The 22,843-nt window shown below is 38.9% G+C and overlaps 1 protein-coding gene across 1 annotated transcript; it reads left to right on the top strand.

Annotated features, from left to right (window-relative positions):
• Positions 1-557: 557 nt before the first annotated feature.
• On the top strand, positions 558-2,283 carry helt (helt bHLH transcription factor). Its single transcript, XM_062440659.1, has 4 exons — positions 558-584; positions 1,171-1,275; positions 1,452-1,548; positions 1,808-2,283. Exons 1-4 carry the CDS (start codon positions 558-560, stop codon positions 2,281-2,283), a joined length of 705 nt encoding a protein of 234 aa, XP_062296643.1.
• The last annotated feature ends 20,560 nt before the right edge of the window (positions 2,284-22,843 follow it).

Raw genomic sequence — 22,843 nt, 5'->3', positions numbered from 1 at the left:
ATTAAAGGCTTACTTAATTACTCTAATGACACTGGACAGGCCTTAAAACTCGGACCAGGCTTGGACGAGAGTTAAGATCGCTTGCTGGGATTTGTAAACAGGCGATCGTGTGAGAAACGCGAGTTGGAAGAAAGAGGGTTTCTTTTTTCGCCGGCTTTGTTTTCAGTGCGCACAGTGCGCCCCGCCGGATCAGGCGATCCCAACGCTCAGTTCTTATTTCCCGCCTGGGTTGTTACTATGCAAATAATATTCCAAAAGTAATCACGTGTCTTTTGAACAGCCACGTGGATTAACAAAGCAGGTTTGCCCCCCTGCTAGCCCATGGCTTTAGATTTTTACTATTTCTTTAACTGATCCTAAATGCACACATTTACCCAATGCATGGCTCTAATCCCATGGAATAATTTACACCATGAATGCAGGAGTCCCTTGGATGATCCCTTTATAAGGACCAGCTTTCCCCTCAAACCTCAGTCTGCTTCATCTTCTACGAGAGCAGCACATCTCTCCAACCACCAGCTGAAGTGATTTTTAATAAGTTTGTCTGAAATTCGTCGATGGCATCTAAAATGAAAGATCGGAAGGTATGCACTCCATGTGCGCTCTGTGTGAGGACTGAAATATTTGGAAACATGCCATTTTTAACACTTTTCAATCACTTTATGGAATTTTGTTCTTCATTATTGACATCGAATATTGTTTAACTACCACTTGGAGGTATTTTTATGGTAGAAGAAGGGACATCTATCGTGTACCTACTGTGTGGCACGCGTTACAGGATAACTACGGCGCACTACCGGTGTAAAAGAGCCTTTCTGACACTTATGTATATAGCAGCAATAATGTACTTAATTATGTTACAAACGCTTGGAATGTATTCAATTCACTGTGTTAAGTTTGCTGAAAGATATGTTAAGCATTTCTAATGAGGCCTCTGAGATATAGAAACTGTCTGGAGCGCAGCTGTCTGCCGCGCGCTCTAGAGCTGCGCGCAGCGCGCCAAACTCTCCAAGAGTTATAGATCTCATGATCAAGTTTCCAAAATATTTCGTCGCTGGTTAAGTTTAATATACATCTATTTTTCGTATTTCTGACACAAACAAAAACTGTAAATGTGATGTATTGTATTATTTTCGTGTGCTCATGTTTGTTCTCTCCCTGCTTTTACAGAGAACTCCCATCTCTCACAAAGTTATTGAGAAACGAAGACGGGACCGCATTAATCGTTGCCTAAACGAATTAGGAAAAACAGTTCCAATGGCGCTGGCAAAACAGGTATTGTACATTTAGTCATGTATAGCTATTCAGAAAAAAGTGATTATTACTATGATTATTACTTTTCATACAGTACTGATCATTTGGTAATGGGCTGTACATCGTATTTATAAGTTGATGTGATCATGGTGAATATTTGCAATCAGTTTCTAATGTTATTTTTTATATTTTGGCAGAACTCTGGAAAACTGGAGAAGGCTGAAATCTTGGAGATGACAGTTCAATATCTGCGAGCGCTCCACTCAGCGGATTTCCCCCGTGGGAGAGAAAAAGGTGGGAAAACTTAACGCACAGGAGTTATACTTTACGCATCCCAACACCACAGCTCTGCCAGCGAATAACACGCATTTTATACAGCGATGATTTGGGATAAATCTGGATTATTTGAAAATGTTTGTTGTTTTTAGTTCAACCCTAACTTCTGTTCAGACATTTTACCGCAAGTCCACTTTTACGCACCGGAATTAGACCTGTAAATCATCATTTTGTGTCATCAGGAGTTTAAATCGCAATTTACTTTTATTCATTTCAGGTGAACTGCTAGCTGAGTTTGCGAACTACTTCCACTACGGATACCACGAGTGTATGAAGAACCTGGTGCACTACCTGACCACAGAGGATAGGGCTGAAACCAAAGACATCAAGTACGCACGGATCCTCGCCTTCTTACAGTCCAAATCTCGTGCGGTCACCGAGCCAGTGTTCGGCTCAGTTGGCTCGATGCCAGAACCATCTGACTACCTCGGTCAGCTGCACTCATCACCGGAGCACCAAAGCCACAGCCCCACTGACGCCGTGTACCAGCAGAGCCCACCGGGACACTTCTCGTGGCACAGCACGGCCCGCAGCCCGGGCATCTCGTACCCAACAGTGCCGCTCTCTGCGCACACACAACAGCACGGTGGATACTTGTCACCGGTGCAGGGACTCGATCACCACTATTTCAACTTTATCGGTCACACCCACGCAAACACGTTCAGTTTGCACAGTGCGCAACATGCCATGTAAATAATTATGCCTTGTTTCTTGTTTTTATTTATATAACTGTGAATGATGGAGACAGACCTTGTACATGATGTGAATAAATATTTCTGATGAATATTCAGCCTCTTTGACATTATTTACACTGATTTTTAGGTGTTCAAGTGACGCTTTGGTGAGTAATTAGAGATCACCAAAAGCAATTACAACTCAAATATCTTCCTGTAAACATAGTTGGAAAGGCAGTAAAAAGAGAAAAGAGGAGATAAATTGTTTTCAAGGGCAACTTTGTGAAAATTATTTCATAATGTTTTTAACCTTTAACCAAATTATTAGTGATTTTACCATATTTATAAAAGTAAAAGGAAAAATGCTACTACATAGACTAGATAGCCTTTTACATTTATTATATGAAGGAAAATAAGAGCAGTACAGGATTTGGAGTAATTTTTCTTTGTAAAGTGAACAATTTGGACAAGACATGCTACTCAAAGTTTATTTAAAAAACTCAAAAAGGCTCCCTATTTGGTGTATTCCTTCCTTTTTCAGAAGAATTCAGACACACATATAAATAGCCTCTTTTATCCACAAAGAGTCTGTTCATGGACTGATCCTTGGGTTTAGTGGTGGATGCAACAGCAGGTTCCAGGGGGCAGACGTGAGCCTGATTCCCACTGGGCCACCACACTCCTGACTTAAACAAACCTGCACTTAACACAACCACTTGTGCACTCAACATCCAAGCCTCCTTAAAATTTAAATCCGTCCTTTCAACTCTGAAACTTTTTTTGAATCCAATAAGGAAAATAACAAAGAAAACAAAAGTAATTGTGACGTGTTTTGCACAAAGACTTGCATTTCTAGGATCTCAAAGATGATTTCAAGAAGAAAAGGGCGGACATTTGCCCCCTCTGAACTTCAATCAAAATGTGACATTCCCACATATGAAGGCAAAATAGGCTGACTATTCATTAAAATTAAAGAGGGAAGTTATGCAGGGGACAAAAAATTGGTGCTTATTTACATGTAAAAATGTACAATTCTTTGGTGAAACGCAAGCCACAGAGCAGCATTACTTCCATATGTATCATTTGCTCAACAAGAAAAGAAATCTGTAGGATTTACATGCAAAAAAGTAACTTGCTTCTAAGTCTTTTAAACTTTCTCTTTGTGAAGAGAAGACATATTGGGACCAGTTACTGGCAGAAGGGGCTCTTGCCCTTCTAAGAATAAAGAATTACTCCGATCAAAAGGGAATTGTTTTTGCCAAGCTTGTGTCTCCAATATGTGACCACAGTGTCTCAATAAATGCATTAAACTCCTTCCAGGCCTCTTCTGTCCTCCTTTAAGTAAGTTGTATAGTGTTAGATTGTAAAAGAGAGGTTAAAAAAAGAGAGAGAGAAAGGGAGGAAACTCGTTGTTTTTTTTTAACCAAGGAGCCCCATTGTGGTGCATCTGAAAAGGGAACAATCTCTGCGTCCTTGTGCTTCATCCTTGAGTGATTGCGAAGAAACATAATCAACACCATGAAATCAAAGTTTCTCTCTGAGAAGAGTGCAAGAAAACCCTTTTTTCCCCTCACAGTTTTACTTTAGAAGTAAGGTTGAAATTAGTACATATCTTACTCCTGTATCAACTTAAGCCACTCTACCTGATAATATTATTAAAGGACAAAAAAAAGGTGTGTTGTACATACAGATATGATGGATGGAAGAATCATTTCTGGGTGGATGGGTCGATGACGGCTGCGTGGATAAACCCGCATTAATCGCCTGGATGGTTGGATAAACCCACATTAACCAGCCCCTGACCAAAAAAGACAAGAAACAAGAGAGCAAATGAAAGAAATGAAAGACAGTGGCCATGCAGATGGAAAAGTGACAATGCGATAAAAGAGAAAATGCTTTGAGGGAATACTTGGATCCCCGCAGCTCCAATATTGGTTTAAATCCTGACTCTAAACAAAGTTTAGCAGGAAAAAAGACTCATGTTCAGCCAGATGAAAAAGATTTAGCCTCAGCACATCACATGAATAATAATAAATTGAGCAAGGATAAAAAAAAAGGACTCTAAGGACATTTATTGTCATGTAAACTGAGCTGCGGTGGTAAAGCTTCAGTTGGAGAATGTTTATCTTTCACGTCACATGCTGAACATTAACAATCCGCTCTTTTGAGAAATCATTCGTCAAAGAAAAACACATTCATGCTCAGAATTGAGACTTTGATAAGCATGAAGTCAAGGAAGTTTATAAGGGGAAAAAAAACAAGTTCTCACCCAGTTGAAACATAAGGAATATTGATGGGAATAAGTCCAGGACTTTATCATTATTTGACAAGGTCTGACAAGTGTTTATTTCATTCATGTGTTAGAATTTTGACATTAAACCGAAAGTGAAAAGCAGCTATGTTAAATGAGTTGTACAACTTTGAGAAGCTTTGTGTATGCAGCCATTTACTGTTTTTAAAACTGTTTTCATATTAAAGAGTTGATTCATTATGATATGATTGTTGCAATTAAATTGAAACATTGAACCTTCATTTTGTACATAATAATAATATATATTGTATTCTAGGTTTTACACTTACAATAATAAGTCAGTTTAGTGTAAAATATATTCTCTGTTTTCATTTTCTAAGTCCAGAACTTTATCATTCATTGGGAAAAAACAGCAGAAAACAGCTTCATTACTGCAATGCAAGCTTCCAGTGATGGTCAAATCAAGTTAATGTTATTTATATAGCATCAAATCACAACAGATGTTATCTCAGTAGGTCTAAAACTGTACTCTTTATGGTTTATAAACTATAACAGAAATACTGGAGGGATAAATCTAATACATCACAAGACCATTGTAAACATGTCTTTAAAAACATGGATACTTTAACCTCTTCATGCCTCTTAAATACTTCAAATGGAACAATCTGAAGAAAACTGTTCATAACTCATTTTCATACTGATGTAATGACCTGTGATTGGAGGGTCCCAAGGGCACATGGCATCATTATGAAGGAATAGTTCAACATTTTGTGAAATGCTCTCATTCATTTTCTTGCTGAGAGCTTGATGAAAAGATTGACACCACTCTCGTTTGTCCATTTGATATCACCCTAAGTGTAACATGTAGCTAGCTTGGCTTGGCATAGAAGCCAGAAACCATGAATTTATTAGATCAGGACATGGCACAGCCACTCCTCCTTGTTGACAGCAATCCCCTACAGCCCAAAAAGCATTTTCCCATAGACCACCATCATAAAAGAGATGTTTATAAATCTGAACAGAGTAAATGATTACTTTCCAGAAACCCTATTGCGCATATTCAGTGGCTTATGCACCAAGCAAGAAGTTTTCATTTAAATGAATGGGTGCCATCCAGTTCCTATAACACATCCATAGTGAAAATGGAAAAAACAAATCCAACACATAAACCCCAGGAAAACAACAAATTGTCATTTTTAACTTTTGTTTTTTGTACAGATGAAACAAACAAGAGATGATAGTGGGTGGATTTTGTTCTATATGGACATAGCTGTGCTAGCTGTTTCCCCCTGTTTTCAGTCTTTATGCTCAGCTAAGCTAATGTTGGCTGTAGCTTCATATCTAACAGACAGATATGACAGTGGTATCAGTCAGATCAATAGATTTTCAAAAACTGTTCCTTTACGACAGCCGTAGCCTTATGAAGGACACATAAGTAGTGATCTACCCTGTAAGTGTGTGAATGCTCCTGTTTTGATCTTTGCACCCGTATGAGCACCAGAGTCAGGCTTAGACAGTTAGATAAGCTTCTGAGAGTACAACAGCAAATCTCCTTTCCTTTACCATGGTGTAGTGTGTTTGTGTTGCCTCTGTTAGTGTGTGTGTGTGTGTGTGTGTGTGTGTGTGTGTGTGTGTGTGTGTGTGTGTGTGTGTGTGTGTGTGTGTGTGTGTGTGTGTGTGTGTGTGTGTGTGTGTTTGTGTGAATGATGGGTACAGTCGAGGTTTTGGGAGCAAAGCCAAAGCAGTACACAAGCTGTGAGAAATCCAACAGTCAGTCCTGATTGGTAATAAAAGTGCTTCAGTGGCATTGGGTCTCCGCCGGCTCACCTCAGGATGGTCGTCTGATCTACAGCATGAAAAGACAGAGACAGAGAGCAGGGGGGAAGGAGGGAGGGAGGGAGGAGGGGAGGGAGAGAAGAAAACAGTGAGAGAAACAGAAACAGCGAGAGAGAGCGAGAGAGAGGGATTGTTAAGAAAAGGAGATCATTCCCACAACAGATACCACTATCTCACAGGGTTTAAAGGGCCCCCTTTCCATACACCTCCCCCGTTCCCCCTCCTCTTTCTTCTCCTCCTCCTCCTCCTCTTCTTCTCCCCTCACTAATAATGCCAAAACTTGGCAGCCAACCCAGCACATGAGCAACAGTTTCCCATCAGAGAGAAGCAGCCATCCTACTGCCTTGGCACCAGCTATGTCTGAAGAATGACGGGCACTGTAAGAGGAAAGCAGACATGAATGGAGTCTGTTAGGAAAGAAAAAAAAAACAACAACAACACATATCAATGCCTTTTGATTGTCTGGGAGCATATCATTGTGATAATATATTAATAGAAGGGTGTTTGTTAGGATAACCGCAGAAAAAAACATGTTAATTATAATTTTACAGGCAGACTTTTTTAAATATTTTGTCCAGACAAACTGTAGAAAATGGATTTACAGTGTATTTTTTTATAGTCATCTCTGAACCCTGCCAAGAGATGACGGTTTCACCTTTTTGCACTTGGCACAGCCCTCTATGTGCTCACCAGCAATCCAACCCCAATGCCATCAGATTATGCAAATCCGTGGAGATGTCCTATTCAACTCCACCTCCATTTAAGACTGAGATAGTCGAGCCAAAAATGAATAGAGTGATAAAGGAGGCAGTGTTTTAAAGAAAGGAGAGCAGCAAAGGGTCAAAGACTTCTCTAATATAAATTAAAACATAATGAATACTGTACAGAATACCCCACTGTGGACCATCATTTCAGTCGTGCCCTTGCTTTTTATTCTTCTTTTGTCTTTTTCTGTTGTTTTTGTTTGGTTTTTCTTGTGTTTTTCTAATTCTTTGACATGGACAATCTGAGAAATATGGCGGCGTAGAGAAGAGCACGGCATGGGAACAGACCAACAAGCGTGCAACGACACGCTATAGAAAAAGAGCTACGAGTTAAAGAAACAAAAACAAAAAGAAACAAAATTGGACCCAAACTCTTTGTTATTCATGGGAAAAAAAGAGCAAGCTTGTTAACTTGCACAATTAAGGCATCATTTGCCAAGAGAAAGTGCAGTTCTCTGTTCGCCTTTGTTTTTGGGGACAAAAGGTTGAAAAAGCATGTTTCACGTTGGTCCTGTGAGTTTCATGCGGGTGGGTTTGGTTATCTGCTGTGCCACAACAAGGGGCACTTTTGTCACGAGCACAGACAGTGTGACATCGGAAAGTGCTCGAGATAAATCAGGTAATTTTGCATGGTAGTTAGACAAAGAGCACCATACATTCCAGTTCCTGTGTGTGTTTATAAAAGGAGTATGTGTTAAAAGGGAGGCAAATATAACACCGTGTGAGTCATTTCACAAGATGTCTCCAATAGAACGGCATAAATCTATAAATTAAGTCCTTTTTGTTAAAGCCTAATGGCATTAAGTTTGACAACATCAATAAATTATTCATATTTGAAAAAATATGCGAGATTAGAGAACCCAAATAGAGATATTTCTCTACAATTGCATTCCTTCACATTTACAATAATTGAGAGTAGAACTACTTTTGTTTTAAAAGATTTCTGGGGACATTTTGTTTTAGTTGGATGTCAGAAAGGATTCTGACTCCTCATTCCTTTATTTCACTTTGATACCACTTTGCTCTCAGCCAACTTTCTCTCAGTGAGCAATTTTTATTGGAACAGAAATAGATAAGATAGTGAAGTGTGTGGATTATCAAGAGGGACAACGTTTCTCAATGCTTTGAACACCACAAAATACATTTCGGTCACCTCATTGATTCAGGACTGAAGCAGAAATCTACTAAATTCATTTACTCCAGCCTTAAAGTCTCAGTCCACTAAAAAAAACTCTCTCCTTCTGCAGAATGATCAGACTTTGTTTTAACATTCATCTGCTGAGCTCACTATAAATATGAGTTTTAGGTGTGTAACTACAGTCAAGATTTGTGACATCACCGTTTCACATACATACATACAATTTAGTAGACAAAGTAGTAGACAGCTTGTAATCAGTAGTTAGACTTTTAAATGCACAATATTTGTATAATAGATTGTGGATTTTGGATTTAACAAGGCAGAAGGAATAGATGTTACTTCAAGGATATTTGACAATGTCATCAAAGTAATTGTTTTTTTTTTTGAGGGGAAAAAACATTTATCACAATTTATCATTCCAAGCTGAGGATTCCGTGTTTGAGCACTTAAAACATGACTGGGTGGAATCTTTATGAGCAGTTTTGAGGTACTTCATTTGGGTATTCCCATTGTACGCTACTTTGTACCTCAAATCAACCATGTTTCAGAAGGTCGAAGGGTATTGTATGGGTATATATATATATATATATATATATATATATATATATATATATATATATATGTATATACACACATACATTTAAACACAGTCGCCAATAAAGTTGGAATAAAATATTTTTTACCTCTTTCCATGAAATGATTGTGACAATGTGATTTATTCTTGATAGATAAAGTGTATATATTCTCAAAATTGTATTGATCAATCTCATTATACCTGGTCAAAGGTGATTACTGATGTATATAAATGGAAAATAAAAAGAGGAATGTGTCTGAAAACAAAATTATTCCACCTTTATGGGCGACCGTGTATATATATTATATTATATTATTACCATAATGTGTGAAGAGCAGTTAAATTAAGACCAAACTCAATAGGCAACAATGTTAAAATGCTGATTAGATGTAAACATATCTGTAATTAGATTCCACTATTGAAATATATAGCGTGCATATTCTGCTCATATGTATTCTTACTTTTTATACTTTAAATGCTTTATATTGTTCTGATAATTCTACTTAATTTTCATGTAGTACTAAACTTCTAAGAGAGTATTTTTACATTGTGTTTTTACTTGATACTTTTACTCAGTGAAGGATCTAAGTTTTTCTTCCACCACTGGAGACAGATATCTCAACCTGAGTAGATAAAATCAAAACTGTCTACATCAGTAGAGTGATAAAATGTGCTTCTTAGTAATTTGGGTGAACCGCTCCTTTAAGTTTTGTGTTCATAAAAACAGTTTTTCAGCTCATGGTTGAGCCTGGCAAGGCTTTCCTAAAAACAGCTTTCCTCTGTGTTTATAAAAGGAAATAATTCAATTAGCCTTAATGTATTGAGTGGTAAACTGCTCTTGCTGTTAATTTCCGTGCATCAATCACTCAGTTAACTCGCCTCTTGCTGCTTCTATTCTGCAAGCAGAGCTCAAGATCTCCAGCAGCACAGGAATCTCTGTCTTGGGATTCAATGAGGAGAGCCGTCCTTTCAGCTTCAATCACTCTCGTGCTTGTGGGATTGCATTCACGTGTAAAGGTTTTCTTTAAGAAAGCCTTTAAGTTGTAACTGGGGCTGGTTTACTCCTGCCAGAAATCTTTCTCAAACATAACGCTTCAGTGGCGAGTAGAGAATATGAAATCCGACAACGTGAATCAGGAGAATGCAACATGAAGGTCTTTGGTTGACTGAAAAGCTGTGTGTGATGTGGTCAGACGGTCACAGCTGAGGCACCTGACAAACTTGACGCCCCAGTCGACTCTTTGCAGGGCTAAAAAGAAAGGGTAAATAAAACCCAGAGGTCCTAATGTGCTCCCTGTGCGCTTGGCTGGACTCATGAGGGGCGAGCATGGTATGTTCACCCTTTTGTCCAGTGAGATGACGGCCGCTCTTCTGTATTTAGCTGTGTCCGGGGCCAGCGTAGGGCCAGCAAGGGGGCGCCCCGGGGCTTCACAGGTCACCCTCTGAGGTCACGATCTGAGTAACCAATCCAGAGAAAGAAATAAAGCAGAAATGAGATTGGCAGCCAGTGAGGGTGAACGGTCTGTCGAAGACTTCATCTCAAGTGACTGAATGAATGAATGAATGACGAGATTCAGCTAATACATTTTTATGTGACTGTGATAGTGTGACTGAAAGCTATTATTGTAAATGAAGGAGTTTTTTGTGTTTTTTTAAGGGGGAAGGGTAGTAACTTTAAGATAAATGGAGCTTGAGTTGATCCAAAGAAAGACATTCACACGCTGAGGGGAGACACAGGGACAATGAGAGCAGTGTTAAAAAAACACCAAACAACACTGTACATTTAAAGAATGTTTCCTTCAGTTTTTAGTATTTTAACAGTCTGACTGGTCATCTGGCAGTGGTCATCGTGATGGTGGGTGAAGAGGTCATACCCTCTCTGACCCTCCTGTGACCCTCACAGCAGGGCACCCATGTCTGACACCAAGAACATGATACAACAATAACACAGACTACAGAACAACAACAACGACATATGGCTTTCATGCAGTTAGACAGAATGAGCTACCAGACAACCATCTACTTTATATTTCTACAGTGTGATATGTCTCTATAAAACATAACTGCAACTACAGCTCCATGAGTATGTATGAGTACGTATTTTGGGATCATTTTTGTGCCTTTATTAGATGTCAAAATTGTCTCTGGCTGGTCTCAAACTGGGGACATTATCATGACATGCCCAGCTTCTTAAAACTCTTGGCTCCCAGGATACCAGCATCTTTTCAGACTTTGATAATATTCAAAATCTGCAATGTATTGTTCTTTATTCCTGGTCACAGAATACAGACATCATCAGAAATTGTTGATGCATTATATCACCAGGAAACAGTATGTTGATGCACATCAGTCTTTTTTTTATGTTGCTTATTAAAAGAGTTTTAATATAAATTCTATCACAAGTATCTACGAGGAAACATATCAGTTGTATTTTGATGTAAAAGGTTTGGAGGGGTGTTTCTTTCTTGTAGGATTTTGTTGTCTTAAATCTTTTTTTTAATAACCTTGTTCCAGTGTTTATTTTTTGATGATTATTTGTGATATTTATTTTTTTCTACATAAAAATAAAACACTGTGTACATACATCTACTGATGCCTAGTCTGGACGCATCCTCAGTGATGTTCCTGGGCTCATAGGGCGTTTCGGGTCTTTCAACATCATACGCCCTCCTCCAGGTGACCCAGCCAGGGCTGATCAGACCCCAGCTTGCGTCCAGACGGCTAGCTAACTACCATGACTCAATGGCTCCCCTCTTTTGAGCCAAAGCCATCTTGAGGCTCTTTCTGCCGCTTCGGTGGTGCTGCGGATGGCTCTCCTCTTTCTCTCTCCCTCGATGCCTAAGCTACTGAAGGCTCTGGCCAATGATCGGGCTGCGAAACCCCTGCATCCAACCTCCACAGGGAAACACCTTGCTCTCCAGCAATAACGCATATAATTCTTAGATAGATACCGATTTTCCAATAAGACAAGATTTTTTAGTTTGAAAGCAACCTGTTCAGGCAGCTGATTAACAGTCAGTGTAACAACTTTAAAGCTAAACATTGAAACATCCCATGATCATTTTCGTGGTCTTAAATATGACTTGATTTACTTTTTGCTTATATATTGTTACCAGTAACCTCGCAAAAATATCTGCTGAAAGTCCTGGGAAGATAAAATCTAATAAACTGTATGAACTGCATTCATTACAACTATCTTTCATATACGAGCGTGAAAGTTCACTCTTGACCATGGCAACATAAGTTTGACAAAATAAATTCTAAATCAAGATCATCTTGTCATCTTTCTTCAATCGCATTTCAAGGTCTTCATTGGTGGCTGGAGATTAAATCTCTACAACTCTATTCACTGATGAAGTCTGTAAGATGCTGCTAAAAGCTCTGGAAAAGGAAGCAAACCCTGAGCAAAGATTATTTTGTCAAACTATTTTTCATATCTTTATAGTTTATTTGACATTGTGCAGGCTCTCCTGCTGCTGCCTCTGAACTCTATCAGCACAGCGCTAACATACACAGAAAGGAGTGGTGTTTTTTAATACCCATTAGGAAAACAAACAAGTGCTTGTGAGCGCATCATTCAGAGATATCTGCTGCACTCAGAGTTGGCAGCTCTTCTTGCCAACATGCCAACACTGGGGGTGACTCTCAGGCTTTACACAGACTGGCTGGGATCCATTCAAAGCGACGACCGAACTGATTGTTTGAACAGAGATGAAATTGTTTGGTGTCAGACGTAAATCTAGACAAACAAATCTTCACCGTCAAATCATATATGTAGGTAGGGACATTGTACTTGCAGGAATTACTTCTCTAATCTGTGTGTTTTTCCTGTCTTTTTTCAGAAAGTCTCCTGTTAGTATTACCAGTATTATAATTCTACATATACAGAGATATGTTTGACTTGAACACATTATTGCAGCTAAGTGATGCTGCTGCTCTTATGGTGGACAGGAAGAAAAATAAGAAGTTAATTTTTTGTCTAGAAATATATATAAGGAAAAGATTGCTAGGAGAATGTATCATAAAATGGATGTTACTTTTACATATGGTTTCAGAATGATCATTACATTAAAACAAACTAAAACTTTTCAATCCTATGATGAGCAGAAAGTGCCAAGAAGTTTCTCTTTTAATTCAAAAATCAGGGAGATCAGGAGATCAGCAGTGAGATGCACAAAGTCCATTTGAAGCATCAGAGCTGAGCTAAAATGCCAATGGGAAACCTTGTGGATAAACAGCAAACAACAGGAGACAAAAAAAAGTTTCCAGTCTTAGTTTCAGTTGCACATTCTCTGCTAAAATCCAGCAGGAGAGAGAGAGAGAGAGAGAGAGAGAGAGAGAGAGAGAGAGAGAGAGAGAGAGAGAGAGAGAGAGAGAGAGAGAGAGAGAGAGAGAGAGAGAGAGAGAGAGAGAGAGAGAGAAATAGGAGGATTAAAACAGCCACAGAAACAAGTGGGGAGAAGACACCCACAGATAACTTTCTGAATGGCCGCTTACGCTTCTCCTTTTCTCTCCCCATCATAAGATAGGAGAGGAGAGAACAAGGACTAACAAGATGCACATTTTACATTGAAAACTGTTATTGTTCCCCTCCTAATCTGGCCCACCATCTGAGAGAGGAGGGCTGCGCTAAAGAGCGGGGGGCTTTAATGGGAGGACGAGAGCCAAATCAGGGACGAGGGTAGGAGAGGAGAGAAAGGGGGGAGGTGGGGGTGGGTTGGTCTTTGGCTTTAAGGAGGGGATCAGTTGGGAAGTGTAGAATGGATGTTTCTTTTTCTCTATGGGGGGAACTTTGTATTTGACTGTTGTTTGTATCTGTCTTTCAGTGGCCTGATCCCCGTGGGCCTGGACAGAGAGATGCTTCTATATGTGTTTGCATGTGTGGTGCAGTGTGTACGTCTATGTGTGTGTGTGTGTGAGGCAGAGAGAGAGGGTGATGGTGGGATCTACCCCTCTTCTTTCCTACAGCTGCAGCTCAGCGGATTAGCCGTCATCCACAAGGCAACATTACACAAGTAGCCTTTGAACAAAAGTCATGGATACTATTAATGATATGGTAATCCGTAATGGAGCTACCTCCCAGTAGTGATTATACTGACATGGGAAGAATGTCCAAGAGTCCTGGACGCAACTACCCAAACAACACTGTGGCTATTGTTGCCAGGCCTGGTCTGAGGCCTGCACCTACATCCACTGGCATCAGCCGACTAACAATCCCTTCCTGCCACACACACACACACACACACACACACTAAACTGCCCCCTGCTTTCTTGACACCCTTCCCTCCACCCCGATCACCCTATGAATAAAAATGAAAACCCAAAAATGGATGCGGAGAAAGAGAGGGAGGGAATGGGGTGGGAGCGGAGGGGAGAAAAACAAAGTGTCTTGGCCAGGATCAGCCAGGGATTTCTCCCTATGTGGTTCCCACACACTGACTCGAGCTGGATCCCTCATCTCTCTCTCTCTGGCTACCCGGTCCATCCTTTCTCCCCATGGCCAGGGAGGACCACACAAACACTAAATGATTTCACGTTTTAATCTCGGATGGTGGTGGAGAGGATGAGAGTTGAGTCAGTGCGCTCCTTTTCATTCCTAGTGTGCTACAAGCTTCGATAGTGGGTGTGTGTGTTGGGTGGGGTGGGGGTGGGGATAGAGGACACTGTTTGTTGGGGTAAATGTTCTCTGTTGGACAGGCCAGGTCACAGCAGGGGTATTTAACCCTAAAAACTCCAGTTATGAAGGTGAACACAGTCAGGGTGCATAAAGTCATAAGTGTGTATGATGTTATACCAACTGCAAAGCTGTGATCAATTTAATAAATACCCTGAAACAACATGCAGCATGTAATAAATCATTAAACTAACAGATTAGAGTGAATGCATCGTAATAACTTGCCATAACAGTACATAAAAAATATTATTAAGTATAGTAGTACAAAGTATAAATATGTATGACTCCTTAAGAACCCAGGTCCTCTTTAACAGCTAAAAAAAAAACATGTTTAACATTGTTTCATCAGTTAAATAAAGTTTGTAAAGTTTGACGCAGGAAGGCATTTTCACATTCATCTGCTAAACGGGGAAAATGTCTCTGTACTCATAACATAACTAGTTTGCTGCCAGCAAGCAGGGTACAAAGGTGATGAGGAAACTTGAAGCCTGCAGTGCACATACATTGAGAATGCAATTTACAGTGAAGCAAGAGGTTTTTTAAAACTGACGATTTTTTTGTGGAAAAAAACAAAAAACAGACAGAATTTTACTATTGCTAGCAGGGGATTTTTATGTGTCCTAAAACATGTCTGGAGGGGATCTTTAACAAGAGGTAGTTTAGTCATTGTTGTTAAAAACATTTAAAAATGATGTTATTTTATCATAATTTTTTAATGATTTTTTCAAAATCAGGTGTCCTATATATCAGAATGGGAAATGGTTTGTGAGATATTTGTCCGTCCATCCCTCAGGGGTTGACGTATTTATGTGTGAACGTGTGTGGCATTTGGGAGGCATAATATCTGCATAATTAATCTCAGTGGGCTGCACTCAGATGTTGTGATTTCTGCAATTCTTTACACAACGTTGTCACACTGGACGTGTCAGAGACTGATTTCAACACTTTAAAAAATTAAAGTTATTGTCCAAAATTATTTTTGCTCCATGTTACAATTGAAACTTTTGTAAATATTCATGTTACTGATGTGGAAGTCCTCTTTCTTTCAGCTTAATCTCTGGTTCAGCCTGTTTAAAATTACAAAAGTTTGTTAAGATCATGTTAAAGGGGCAGTCCACCAATTTTATACATAAAGATCAGTGAACTAGTCATGCAGAGCATTAACTCAAGTTGTAAAAAAAAAAAAAGAAAAAAAAAAAAAGAAAAAAGTTTGATGTGAGGCTGTGGAGGAGCTTTCTCATGTCTGAAAAAAATAACTGGTGATGTCATCCTGTTATCTCATCTTGAGCTCAGAGACTGCAGCTGTGCAACAGAAAGCCTGTGATAAAAATTTGAGGCTTGGAGTTTGAAAGCAGGCAGGGAAGCTCTAATACAAATATTCTTTTGGGCTTTTGCATTATTGGAAATGCAGGATCCTGTATTTTAGTGAAATTTGTGACAGATTTGTGAAGGATTTAAAAGAGTAGCGTAAAATCGAAGATAAAAAATTAAATAAGACAGATGAAATGGGAGAATACGTTATGTCAGGTGTGAATTTGTTTATTTACAGTTTATTCACCTGTGTGAATGTGTGTTCAGTAACTATTCCCCCAACATTATATACATGTTTTTAACCAGAAAAGGCTACATTTTCTGTTGAAAATTGTAGGAGCGAACAGTGTGAACACATTAAAATGTCTTAAAATGTTGTGTACCAGTTGCAGTTGAAGCTGAAGTAGTTGAAGCTGAGGTTGAAGCACTGAAAGGCTTGAGGTGTCTGCTGAAGTGCAATTGGTGAACAGTTTTATTATCTGTTAAAGTTTAGCATTGATAGCCATTGAAATTTTTGACTGACCACCGCTCAGTGTAGCTTGAATAGTGATGTAGAGCGAAGCAGCTATGAGCAGCTGCTGGCAGAGTCTGTTTGAGCTTTGATGGTCACTAGAAGCACGTTCATGTCTGTGTGTGGTACCTCTGTTGTAGCTGAGCTAGTGGCTCTACTACAAGTGGCTCTCCAGTGTTTGTGTGTATGTGTGTGTGTGTGTGTGTCTGTGGGGGAGTGTCAGTACATAGCCATATCCCTACTGTTCATCTCAGTTAACGTTACGTCAGCCCTGAATATCTTGTTAAGGCCTGAAAATAGCAGCTATCAGTATTGTTTTTACACCACAGGAAATAAATAAATCTCCCATTTATGTATGATGTCACCTCTCTGCCGTCTCTTATCAGCAGCTGTGTGTGAGAGCAAGGATGTATGAATGTAAAAGCTTGATACTGGACTCAAATATGGCGCCTATTCAGCAATAGTAAAAAAAAAAAAAAAGTACAATAAGAATTGCTCACCTGGTGCATATGCCAAAAAAAGTTTCTAGCTTCCAGGTTTACTTCCAGGCATTTTGCAGCCCACTGATTATGTGCAGAAGTGTTTCTCCCACTGGCCCCACTCATAAGTTCCAGCTCTGCCCATAGACTTTACATCGTGGTGACGTCACAGATTTTTATATTGCTTTTCTTGAATTGAGGTACCACCATGGATCAAAAACTAATAGCAGAAAGAGTCATAATCGACCTTGTGTGCAGTTCCAAGTGCTCTGACAACAATTTTACAGACGTCTACTTTGTAATGGTGGTCTATGGGGAAAATGCTTTGGGCCATAGGGGAATTTTTCACTGCAATACCGTGACTGACTACTGGGAAAAATTGGAAGCAAGGCACGGCAGTGGCGCCACATCCATCTTTTATGATACATCCACGTGTGAGAGGCACAGACTGAGGACACAGTTAGCCAGTGTTCTGATATTTACACTTGGCGAAGCAGCCGATATATGAAGTGGACTTCAGAGTTACGTCACTGGTAGGGAGGGACAGAGAATTTGGCTGAACTGCATTTTTTAATCCAAGCATAAATTAGATAATTTTGAACAGAAAAAGCTTCTCCTCTTCTTTTTTTGACAAAATAAGTGTATTAGGCCTATATATTAACATCATATGCCAACATAATCCTCTGTGATTACATGTACAGTGTAAAAAAAGTGATTTATAGTGTAGTTACCTTTTAAGTGTGTTAATAGTCAAAGTGTCAGTTGCTATGCAAACAGTATCAGTGGTTGAATTTAAACTATAATAAATTATTAATATGTTTTATTAAGTATTTTCCAATATCATATTACTGTTTAAATATTTATGCAGTGTTTTATATTATAAGCTGCTCCACACTCTGTACACTTTGTAATGAAGTCATGCATGATGTAATAATACTGTTGTAGAAACTATAAATCATAATAAAGCCAAGCCAAACCACTTTACTGTATCAAAGTATGATGCTGCAAGCTTTCATGCTCTCAAAATTTGAGCATATATGATATGTTGCTGAGGCGATTTGCGGCAGTGTGTTTCAAGAGGGTCTCTTAATTAATGCAAATTTACAAACAACATTTAAAATGCCACTTCTTAACCATTAGGCTGCCTCTGGATCAGTCCTCTTTGTAACAGCTCTGTCCTTGCTTGACTGATATGTCAAAGTTGAGGACGCTGCGGAAAGCAGAGAATGAAAATGCCACACAAGCACTGACATAGGGATCAATCCGATTGGAATGATTTAGCATTTCTACATTTTGAATAAAAATGAGTGCGCTAGACGGTGGAGCAGTTTGATTAGTGGGATCTCTAAGTCCCTCGAAGCCTTCATGGCCCTTTCTCTCTTCCTTCACTGCTAGAAGAAAAGTCTTCTTTCTCTCTTTTCAGAAGTCCCTTGGTACCCCGGCTTTTTCCTCAATGTTGGTATTACAAAATCCCCATTCAAAACAACCCTTGTCACCTGTCAACTAAGCCCGGCTGGTTTGCTAGGTCTTTATCCTCAGCACATACACTCACACGTACACAGTGACTGACTCCCAGCCCCCAACCCCATTTATGCACATATCCCCTACATTCATACAGATACATAGACACAGACACAACTGCAAATCCCAACCGCACACACACACGCTCACACACTAAAACCACATGTCTGAGAGCTGTTACTATAGCAATTTAAAATTCATTACCCTGTTCACTTTAACAAACGTCCACACTGGGATCTTTCAGCTGGGCTTTTCGCTCACAGTGGTGAGGCCCAAGACTTCACGTGCACCAAGAGACAACCCTGATGCATTGTGGGCCAAATCTGCTGACCATTTCTGACAAATTTACACAAACAGGAAAGGTTTAGACATTAAAAGGAAAGGATTAAAAGCACAGTTTGAATTTATATTGGCTGCAGAAAATTAAGACTTATAGGTCAAAGTATTTTTGTTTGTTGTTGTTGTGGTATTTTTACTGCTGTTAGTTAATCAAACACTATATTCTCCTTTTGATCTCACATGTGTTATGATCTTTGATTATTCTCTTCATCTAAATCATTAAAAGTCAGTCTTATATATGTTGAACATGGATGTTTTCTGTGGAGAATTCTTTTTCCTACCTCAATTGTGGAGTTATTGTAGTTTTTAATTGCTTATAACTTATCTATAAAGTATGAACTATTAATAAAGTCTTAAGTAACAAGTTACAGTATAAAACCTTCATAAAGTACGTCCTATTTGAAAGTTTCTGAAATTGGTAGCACCCTTGCAATTTAGTATTTATAAACGGCATATTACAAACAGATTAACAAAACACTGTAATGTAGTTATAAGCATGTACTGACAGTTTTAAACCCACCTGTAAATGATTTGCACATCTGTTGCACAGTTAACAAATACTTTATAAGACACTGTGAGGATTTGTTCATAAGTATAATTGTGTGTATATACAAAATCAGATATGTACAATCAGATTACATATGATTACAGCTGTGTTATACTGTATAACTAGTTTATACATAAATGATGGATACACATAACTAATGCCCTTATATCAGCTTATATTATATTATTATAATTAGGTGTTTATATAGTGCTTATAAATGTAAAATAAGGTGGTTAAAGGTTAACACCAGTGTTTGAAAAAGATTTTGTATTAAAGTATAATGTTTACAGTGATTCTATTGATGTACATGCATATAATAATGTGTCATTTGTGTGTGCCTGCTTGTGTTGGGAGGGGTCCCAAGCTGCCATTACGATGAGGTGGTAAACATTTCCGTTGTTGAGAAGTGAAAGCTTGAGTAGCAGCTGTACAAACCTGAGCTTAAGCAGGCTTCAGTCTAGGAGGGGGGAGGAAGGAAGAGAGAGGAGAAGGATGGGTGTTGTGTGGCGGTGGAGGTGGAGGGATGTGTAACTGATGGCCGTAGAGAGGCATAAGGGTCAGAGCAGAGGGTGGTCATCCGGACAGGTCACTTAGCCAAGGCCCAGCGCGCCCCGAGCAGCCGTCGCTCATTAACCCGCTGACAGGAGCTCCGGACACCCAAGCGCAGTTGCCCCACACAGGAGGGTCACGGGGTCAATCAGCCCTCTCTCCGGCCATCAAATCAAGATGGACGCACAAGCAGCGACTTATCCCTCAATCAAAGGGTCAGTGACGCATTGTCAGACACACTTAAACACAAACACAACACACACACACACACACACACACACACAGAAACACACATCAAAACAAATTGATTTATCAAAGGTGTTAAGGCTTATTCATACTAATCTACTTTTAAGGTTTTCAGATAACCGCAAATCATGTTTCAACAAAGACGAGCAGAGTATGAAGATGTTTGGCTTGTTTTGGCTAAACTTTTGTGACAGTTAGAGGGTGTTTTAGCATTTCAATTATTTATTAGCAGAAGGTGTACATATGAGGGATAGAATAGAATAGAAATGCATTGACAAAGATTTCACTCACCTTAGCTGTGGTAAAAATATTTCAAAACCAAAATCACAGGTTTAATGTTCAATGTGTAGTTGTAGTGTTTTGGTGAAATTATACAAACTCTTCCAAACGGGTCTGCATCTTACTCAAATAATAAAATACAATTCATATATTACAAGATCTCAAAGGTGATGTCTTCAAATTGCTTGATTTGTCAAACAAGATATCTAATTTATGATTATATAAAACAAAAAAAAGCAACTCTGCACATTTGAGAAGCAGTAAGAACGTTAATGTTTACCCAATGATCTATTGATGTCTGAAATGATTGCTGAATAATTTTGTATCTATGACCTTAATAATTAATTAGACAACTAATTCAGCACTAAATTAATCTTAAACCATCCTTTTAATTACATTTAGATTGCATCTTTTGGAACAACATATATGTTAGATTTAGGCTTTTCTCCTTTACACTGTAGTTGCCAATCTGAAGCAGAACTGGCCATAAAGCAACTCCTGTCTTACTTGTCGATTTCCCCTGCTTGCCTTACCACAAGTCATACAAATATACAGGAGTGGACAAAATTACATGCAAACCAATACAATAGTGCTATTATAAATGCTACTGAAGCTTCAATTCAACTGTTTTTGTGGCTGTAACGGGTTCTGATTATTTTATCCATCTTGTACTTGTAGCGTCCAAGTCTGGGCTGGATTATCTGCACTTCATGCTGTGGTCATGCCCACATTATATTCAAAAGACTTATCAAGTACCATTACAGTGTAATGAAGACAGACATGAAGGATAATTTCTGAGTAATATGTGTGCAGTAAAGCTAAGCACACTTGGAGACATTTCCCAAAGCCTTCCTATGTATAAATGGATGACGTAATCCTTTTTTTTTTCTTGTTTGAAAGTTTTTACTCTGAATTCAAGAGGAACATAAAAGATGTTCTCAGCACTAGGAAGGAGCAGAACCTCTCTACAACATAATGTCCATAATAAAAACCAATACATTTACATACCAGCACATTTGCACAATAGAGCTACTGCAGGTTAAACCCTTGACATGCTGTGTGACAAAGTCTTACTCATTACACACTCATTCCAGATGAGATTATTTCACAGCTAAAATGACCCACACTAATTTGGGACTAAGGGCTGTTAAGAGGGTTCAGAATCCGTCTTAAATGGCCTTGAGTTTTGAAGAGGTTGTTGTCTTTGTGGGGAGGAATGAAGAATGAATGAATGTAGTTCACACACTCGTGTAGGATGGGACCATCATCTTAAGGGTGCTACAAATATATTACTCCTCTGAATTGATTAGTTTGTCTTGAGCGACCGCCGGTTCGAGTGGAATTCTTTCTTTGTGAGCGAGAGATGAGTGCTGCTATTTAAGATTTTCTACACTTTGGTGTAAAGAAAACAGGGTAGCGGAAGGTAAAAGGGACTGAAACGTCACAGCAGAGAAATTAGAGTTTTTGTTCTGGCCCTATGTTGTATTGTGGGGTTGTTGCAAAATCCAAGGGATAACCATGAAACACAAGAACTACATTATTTAATTGGTGGAATTTAACAATATTGTGATATTCTGTTAGCATAAAACCTGATTATTCATCTGTTACATGCATGTTAGACAGACTGAAGTGTGATAACTGTTTTAATAAAGAAATTCGAGAAATGAATGGGAGACAGAGAAAACAACAAAGCCACACAACAAAAAACAAAGATTTTATACAGGATAATGATTCACATCCTGCGCAGTGAACATTCAAGAAAAGTCTAATTATTCCTCATCAGGCTATTTTATGACATTAATTACTTTATATTTATTTTATAATGAATGCCAAAAACAGGAATAACTAATAAAGATACCATGTCTACATACATCTACTCATACAAACACTCCCCCTCTCTCTTCTGCTGGGACTGGGACTGATCCTGATCATTCTCATTCCTAAACCCTGAAGATGGACTGTGAGCAAAGTTTACTTTGTCTAATTCATCCAATTTGGGGAAGTTAATCTGTGGAGTTTCTGCCTGCACTGGTGCTTCTCATTCTCAGCTTCACAGCTCGAGTATAAACAGTGTGACACTTTTGAACTCTGCAAACTTTAATCACAAAAGCCACTACAACACTTAAGTCAAATGCAATGCTGTGTTGACTCGGCGTAATTAAGTAAGTGAATGAAAAAAATCTATTTTGTTTTGATTTATTAGGATCCCCATTAGCTGTGCCCCAAAGCACAGCCGGTTGTCCTGGAACCCACATTTAAAAACATACATTAAACACTGAAATCAACACAATTGGCAAACATAAGACATATTAGAGTATAACATTAATACGAATGAGTCAGACTTACACTGCAAAAAACAACACATTTGCATATGTATTGCATCCTACTAATAAGAAGGATGCTATAACTTAGTGTTAAAGAAATCCATGTTTTCAATGCTCCATATACTGCTGTTTGTTTCAGAAAATTAGTATTAGTAGGGGAGTAAAAGCCAGCCCTCTCTTGCCTGTCTGGTGGCATGTATGACGGATTGTAAAGATTGTAAAACTTTCCATGTTGA

The sequence above is a fragment of the Scomber scombrus genome, chromosome 2, assembly GCF_963691925.1.
Source record: "Scomber scombrus chromosome 2, fScoSco1.1, whole genome shotgun sequence".
Taxonomy (NCBI): Eukaryota; Metazoa; Chordata; class Actinopteri; order Scombriformes; family Scombridae; genus Scomber; species Scomber scombrus.
Note: the sequence above shows the minus strand (reverse complement) of the source record. Positions and strands in the feature narration are given on the sequence as shown.

What these genes read in the sequence shown, in the direction of transcription:
- helt (XM_062440659.1), top strand. Translation starts at nt 558, where the DNA reads ATGGCATCTAAAATGAAAGATCGGAAG. An exon ending in CTAAAATGAAAGATCGGAAG is followed by an intron (nt 585 to 1,170) that starts GTATGCACTCCA and finishes CTGCTTTTACAG; the next exon opens with AGAACTCCCATCTCTCACAA. An exon ending in CAATGGCGCTGGCAAAACAG is followed by an intron (nt 1,276 to 1,451) that starts GTATTGTACATT and finishes ATATTTTGGCAG; the next exon opens with AACTCTGGAAAACTGGAGAA.